At 38.2% G+C, this 7,331-nt stretch overlaps 1 protein-coding gene across 1 annotated transcript; it reads left to right on the top strand.

Annotated features, from left to right (window-relative positions):
• Positions 1–5,124: 5,124 nt before the first annotated feature.
• Positions 5,125–6,833, top strand: Ccdc89 (coiled-coil domain containing 89). Its single transcript, XM_010633765.3, has one exon. The coding sequence runs from the start codon at positions 5,325–5,327 to the stop codon at positions 6,408–6,410; it is 1,086 nt and encodes a 361-aa protein (XP_010632067.1). The 5' UTR covers positions 5,125–5,324; the 3' UTR covers positions 6,411–6,833.
• The last annotated feature ends 498 nt before the right edge of the window (positions 6,834–7,331 follow it).

Raw genomic sequence — 7,331 nt, 5'->3', positions numbered from 1 at the left:
TATGAGGGAAATTTTAGTGGTGAATTCCCACATCAGAAAAACAAAGTAAGCTCAAATAAATAACCTAATATTGAAGCTCAAACTTCTGGAAAAAGAACTTAAATTCAAGGCACATATGAGGAAGTAAATTATAAAGATCAGAGCAGAAATTAATGCAATTGAGACTAAGAAAACAATACTAAGAATCAATGAATCGAAGAGTTGGTTCTTTGAAAGATTAAATAAACCTTAGTCAACCTTATTTTAAAAAAGGAAAGAAAACCCTCAAATCTACACAATTAGCAATGAAAAGGGTGAAATCAGAAAGAAATCCAGAAATTCATTAGTACCTATGTTGAAAACGTATACTCTTAATAAGATAGAAAATGCAGAAAAAAAGGACAGAATTCTAGATACAAATAAATTACCAAAGTTGAATGATGAATATATAGAAATTCTAAATAACCTGATATGGGCTGAGGATTTAGCTCAGTGGTTCTGCTACCTGCTTCAAAAGCTCAAAGTCCCAAGTTAGATCCCTGATACCAAAAAGAAAGAAGAAAAAAAGATACTGCTAACTAAGCCAGTACCAGTCAATGAAACAAAGTAATTTTTAAAAAACTACCAACAAAGAAAAGCCCAGGTTCTGACATCACTGCTAAATTCTACAAGAAATTTAGAGATCTGTCACTACTCAAACTTGCTAATGAAACTGAAAAGGAAGCAACACTCACAAATTCATTCTTCAAAGCAAACATTACCCTGATTTCAAAACTGGAGAAGTATGCAACCAAAAAATATAGGACCACAGGCCAAAATCCTTAATGAACATAGATGCAAAAATTCTCAATAAGATACTGGCAACAAAAGGCAGGCAAATCATCAAGAAGATCATACACCATGACAAAGTAGGATTCATCCCAGGGATGTAGGAATGGTTTAACCTACATCAATCAATAAATGTAGTGTACCACATTATACAGAACCAAGGACAAAAAACATGATCATCTAAACAGACTCAGAAAAATAATTTGACAAGGCCCAACACCCATTGATGATAAAAAATATATAGAAATTGGAATAGAAGGTCTTTATCTTAATCTGATAAAAGCCATCTATGACAAACTAACAGTCAACATCATACTAACTGGTCAAAACCTGAAAGCTTTCACTCTAAAAACTGGAAGATACAAGGATGCCCACTATCATCGTTCTTCTTCATTATAATTCTAGAAACATTGGCCAGAGCAATTAGACAAGAGAAAAAAAAAAGGAATAAAGATAGGTAAAGGAGAAGTTAAATTATCATTATTTGCAGATGACATGATCCTCTACATAAAAGACCACAAAAAGTACACCAAAGGATGCCTAGAATTAATAACCAAATTTGGCAGTGTAGCAGGAAAAAAAGCCAATGTTCAAAAATCAACAGCATTCCTATAAACAAATAACAAATTCAATAAGAAAGAAATTAGGGAATACTTTAACAATAACTTTAACAATAGCATCAAGATACATGAAAAATACTTAGGAATCAATCTAGTGAAGGAAATAAAGACCTTTACATTGAAAACTACAATATTCTGCAAAAGGAGGTCAAAGAGGATATCAAAAGGTGGAAAGATATCCCGTTCTTGGATAGACAGAACCAATATAGTAAAAATGGCCATACTTCCAAAACTGTTATTCAGATTTAATGCACTCCTGATCAGAATACCAATAGCATACCTCACAGATCTACAGAGAATAATCTTAAAACTTACGTGGAGCCAGAAGGGACCTAGAATAGAAAAAAGCAATTCTGTGCAACAAGATCAATGCAGGAGGCATCACAATCCCCAATTCAAAGTTATACTACGAAGCTACCATAATAAAAATAGCATGGTACTGGCAAAAAATACAGACCTAAAGATGAATGAAGCAGAATAGAAGATGCAGAAACAACTCCAAGCACACTCAACTACCTTATCTTTGACAAAAGGTCCAAACCCCTTTACTGGAAGAAAGATAGCCTCTTTAATAAAAGGTTCTGGGAAAACTGGCTTTCCTCATTCACAGATTAAACCTAGATACATATCCTTCACCATGCACTAAACTAAAATTGAAATAGATCAAAGAGCTACACATTTAATCTGCTAGAAGATAGACTAGGTAAAACTCTTCAAGAAACAGGTATAGGCCAAGACTTTATGGACAAAACTCCAATTGCATAGGAAATACTACAAAGAATAACCAACTGGCATCATGTCAAATTAAAAAGCTATTGCTGGGCCAGGGATTTAGATCAGTGGTGCTGCTGCCTCACAAGCTCCAGGTCCCAAGTTCAATCCCTGGTATAAAACAAAACAAGACAAAGAAAGCTATTGCAGAGCAAAAGAAATCACCAGCAGAATAAAGAGACAACCCACAAAATAGAAAAAGATGTTTACCAACTACTCCTCAAAGGACTAACATCTAGAATATATAAGGAACTAAAAAAAAAAAAAAAAAAAAAAAAAAAAAAAAAAGAAAAAAAGAAATTAAACTCCCAAATTTAAAGACCCAATCCAAAAATTGGCATCTGAAATGAATAGATACTTCTCAGATGAAAACATACAAACAAATAAATATATGAAAAAGTACCCAACACCACTGGTCATTCATGAAATGCAAATTAAAACCGCTGAAATGTCATCTCACTCCAGAAAAAGTGGCTATCATCAAGAAATCAATAACACACTGGCAAGGCTATGGAGGAAAAGAAACCCTTTTTTATTTCTGGTGGAAGTATAAACTCTTACAACCACTGTGGAAATCAGCATGGAGATTCCTCCAAAAAACTAAAACTAGAGGTTCCATTTAACCTAGCTGTTCCCCTTCTAGGTTTCTTCCCAAAAGAGTTAAAAGCATCATACCCATAGAGACCCATGCCTACCTATGTTTATAGCAGCACAATTTATAATAGCTAAATCTTGCAAACGGGCCATATACCTATCCACAAATGCATAGATGAAGAAAATGTGGTATTTACACACAGTGGAATACTATTCTGCCATAAAGAAGGAAAACTTGAGTCATTTGCAGGAAAATGGGTGTACCTCAAGATCATAATCTTAAGTGAAATAAATTGGACATATAAGTTTAAACATTGCTTTGTCTCTTATGTGAAAAACCAAAGGGTAAATAAGAAGCATAATGGAGGATATTGGGAAGTAGGAAGAACATGTTCAAATGGGAAGGGGAACAAGTGAGTCGGGAGAGAGAAGGAAAGGAGGGGAAAAGGAAAAAAGAGAATGGGAGGAATAAAATGGAAACAAAACTTTTGTAAATGGAGGGGAGAAAAGGGTTGAAGTGAGGGGAAGGGGATGGAGGAAAAAGAATTATCAGGTACAAGTACAAGTTCCCTATGATGAATGTGATCTATATGTGCGAAAAATATGTACTAACTTAAAAATAAAGTTAAAAAAGATACTTAGTTTTAACTTGCATTTGTGAATCACTTGAGGTTAAATTCTTGACTATTTCATTTCCTTTGTGAATGTAATTGTTCATTTCTCTTGCAATGTGTTGATGTTTTATTGATATGTGTAAGTTCTTTATAAAATATGAATCTTGTCTGCCATCTTTATTGTGCATATTTCTCTAGATTTGATTTTTGCCTTTGACATTCATTCAACACACCTTTATCTAAGGCGCTCCAGTGTGACAGGCACTGCTCTAGTCATCAAGGATGAAAGAGACACAATTTCTGCCATTTGTGATCTCACAGTCTAATGGAGGAAGCAGGCAAGTAAGCAATGAATGCAATAAAATAAAGCTTTCACATCAGAAGTATAAATAGCATATAGTAGAGGTACTAAAAGAGATGAGTGGACAATCCTACATAGAAAACCCTTCACAAAGAAGATGTTTCTTAACTAAATATGAAAAGTTGAGTAAATTACTGAAGTTTCAAGGGACAATGTGAGAAAATGCATTCCAGGCAGAGCATCCACAGACAGGACCAGAAATCTGGTTTGTAAGGGGACACTTTCATAGGGGTATTTGTTAGGGAATAAAATCTCAGGCAATTCCAGAGGATCAAGAAGAGAGAGGGTGCCACCATCTGCCTTGCAAGCACAAGGTCCTGAGTTTGATCCCTAGTATGGGGGAGGGGGGGCTCAGTTTTTAAAATTATACCTAGCAATAGGGTTTTTGTTGTTGTTGTTGTTTTTTGAGACAGGGTTCAGACTTCTCTGGAACTCACTGTGTAGCCCAGGTTGGTCTGGAACTCACAGCAATCCTCCTGCCTCAGCCTCCCGAGTGCTGGGCACCACGCCCGGCAGCAATAGGTTTTTAATTGAAGTCCAATTCTTCAATTTTCCTTTATGAACTATTACATAATATTTAAACTACAAAAGTCCCTCCTGAACCTGTGATTTGGTTCTTCCTTTTATTTTCTTCTAGCTTCCACTTTTAATAGTTTGATTTTTTTAGAATTTTTACTTTACATTTAACTTGAACTCACCTAGAATTGACTTTGCTATATGATAGCAAGAAGCCTCATTTGGACCTTTTTGTTGTTCTTTTAATGTTTATATCTATATTGTTCACTAAGCTTTTTCTTATAAACTTAAATATGAGTTTAAAAAGAGGGTAGTGGGTGCTGAATATCTAAGAAGGATATCTATTGCCAGATAAAGACAATGCTAGGGGAAAGAAAAGAAATTTCACTTGGATTTGCTTTCAGTATTGAAATACAAAACTTACCTGGGCCGAACACTAGGGGGCAGACTCCCAGCAATTAAGGTCTGGGCTCTCAAAGTGTACTACTGCTACTTTATATTCATAAATTACATTTGTTTGAAGAGCCACTGTATTTATACAAGCAGTAATTTATTTTTATGACAACTGAAGGAGGGCACCGAGGAACAATAAGTAATTGTAAGATTGGTTTGTTCGCTCCTACCTGGAATTTTAGGTAGAATCAGGTTTTCTCCCCTGATGTGGCCTGGAAGGTGAGTGGGTTTGGCACTCCCGCACTTTGCTGGCCAGATACTACCCATGAACCGGGAGCTGATTGGCTAAAAAACTGAGAGCAACCTGACCAGATTGGGTCTGGACTCCTCACCGCCCCCCCCCGTTGTTACTTCACGGCATTCTGAGGCCTGTCCACCAATCACAAGCCTCCTTCTTGGAAAAGCCAACTGCTAGAGCATGCCAAGAGTCCCTAGCAACACCCTACAGCTTTTGAAATCAGGGAGAGAGAGAAGAGAGAGAGGGAGGAAGGGAGGGAGAGAAAGAGGAGAAAGAGAAACTGTGAGAACTGTGGAGTCACCTGTTAGCGGGCAGGCGTGCCTAAGCCTGAGCAGGGGCAGGCTCTCAGGATGGACACCCCACCCCCTGGCGAAACCTTAAATAAGCACAGTGAAAAACTGAAACAGGAGGAAGAGGAGATGGAGTTTAAGGAACTGGATGGGCTGAGGGAATCCTTGGCTAACCTCCGGGGACTGTCTGAGGAAGAGAAAAGTGAAAAGGCAATGCTCCACTCCCGCATCCAAGAGCAGTCCCAGCTCATTTGCATCTTGAAGCGGAGGTCAGATGAGGCCCTGGAGCGCTGCCAGATCCTGGAGCTACTAAACGCAGAGCTGGAGGAGAAGAGGATGCAGGAGGCGGAGAAGCTGAAAGCCCAGAGCAAACATGCCAAGAACCTAGAGGAACGGTTTATGACCCTGGCAGCCAACCACGAGATGATGATTTGCTTCAAGGATGAACACAAGAGTGAGAACATCAAACTGAGGGAGGAGAATGAGAAACTGAGGCTGGAAAACACCAACCTCTTCAGCCAGGCTCTGAAAGACAAGGATGCCAGAGTATTGCAGCTCACTGTCAGGAGCGAGGCCCTTGCCAAGGAGCTGGAGGCTCTGAAACAGAGATGTGCTCAGGATGCCATCCAGACACAGGTTCGAGAGAAAGAGTTGCTAGAGCTTCAGAGTCAGCAGACTTGTGCCCATGCCAAAGAGACAGAGCAGCTGCGCAGCCAGCTGCAGAGCCTCAAGGAGCAGCACCAGCAGGCTGTAGAGAAGATGACAAATGCCCAGGAGACACAGAATAGGCTGAGCCAGGAGCTGCAGGCCAGGCTGCAGACCGTCACACAGGAGAAAGAGGAGCTGCTGCAGCTGTCCATGGAGAGGGGCAAGGTGCTTCAGAACAGGCAGGCGGAGATCCGCCAGCTGGAGCAGAAGTTGGAGACAGCAGATCTGGCCAGGAGTCATGCTCTAGAGCGGTTTGAGCAAGAAGCAGCGGCTGTGGACAGCAACCTGAGAGTCCGGGAGCTGCAGCGCAGGGTGGATGGGCTCCAAAATGCCTACAATGAACTCAGGCTGCAGTCAGAAGCCTTCAAAAAGCATACCCTGGATCTTTTAAACAAAGAGAGAGAACTCAATGCCAAACTACGACATTTCCAACCATAAGGAAGCCTCTGCTTGTCCATCCCGCTAATAATCCCAGTATGTGTACCCTTGACACTTTGGCAAGAGCAAAGATGATATTCCTTGTATTATACTTGTAAGCACAAGAGGCAACTTAAAGAAAAGCTACTTTACTATGATGTTGTTGTTGTTATTGTAAAGCTAACGCCAGCTTTTGGTTTTACTGCCAAGAATATATAAGATTTGCCAGCATTCTTTCTGTACCTTTGAAGTCTTCTATAATTGCTATCAGTATTTTTCCTACTCCATAACTTATTCACTCAACCTCATATGTCTTAATATATCTCAAGATTTTAAATAAGCAAGTTCTATGATTCAAGTGAATCTAAAATACACAATGAGATGTGTCACTATGAAAAAAAAGCATCACAGTTAACCACTGTGGATATGTAGGCTTATAGTCAGTCCCCATAGTTGAGATTGTAAGCGAATAGATAAGAGCATAATTAATAGCATAAGTACTTTGCAAAAAAGTATCTGATTTTATTTTTCATGAGCTATGAGAACAAAGATTTGGATAGATTTATTTACCAAATAGGCTAACTTCATTATAATCATTCCTATGAGCAATAAGATTAAAGTAAGTTAAATCAACCATTTTTTGTTTTCCTGAGACCTTAGATAATACTATGTTCTTTATTGTCTCCATATGACAGGATTTAGATATTCAATGATGCAAGAATTAGTAGTTTCACTTAATAGTGCACAAATATGCTGACAGAGAAAAGACCTCAATTTGGGGTAACAAGTAATAGCAAACTTGGTATAATTTATATAATAATTAATGGCAATTGTTTTCTGCTTTCAATGGTATATATTCTTATAATTAACTTTTCCCTTTTCTAAAAAATAAGCTAAACATATATATATTTAATGATATGTTTGTAGCAGTACTTCAGTTTT

The sequence above is a fragment of the Fukomys damarensis genome, unplaced genomic scaffold (genome assembly GCF_012274545.1).
Source record: "Fukomys damarensis isolate Sample0158 unplaced genomic scaffold, DMR_v1.0_HiC HiC_scaffold_16, whole genome shotgun sequence".
Taxonomy (NCBI): Eukaryota; Metazoa; Chordata; class Mammalia; order Rodentia; family Bathyergidae; genus Fukomys; species Fukomys damarensis.
Note: the sequence above shows the minus strand (reverse complement) of the source record. Positions and strands in the feature narration are given on the sequence as shown.

Excerpts from the sequence above, each read along its gene's own strand:
- Ccdc89 (XM_010633765.3), top strand. The coding sequence starts at position 5,325 with ATGGACACCCCACCCCCTGGCGAAACCTTAAATAAGCACAGTGAAAAA.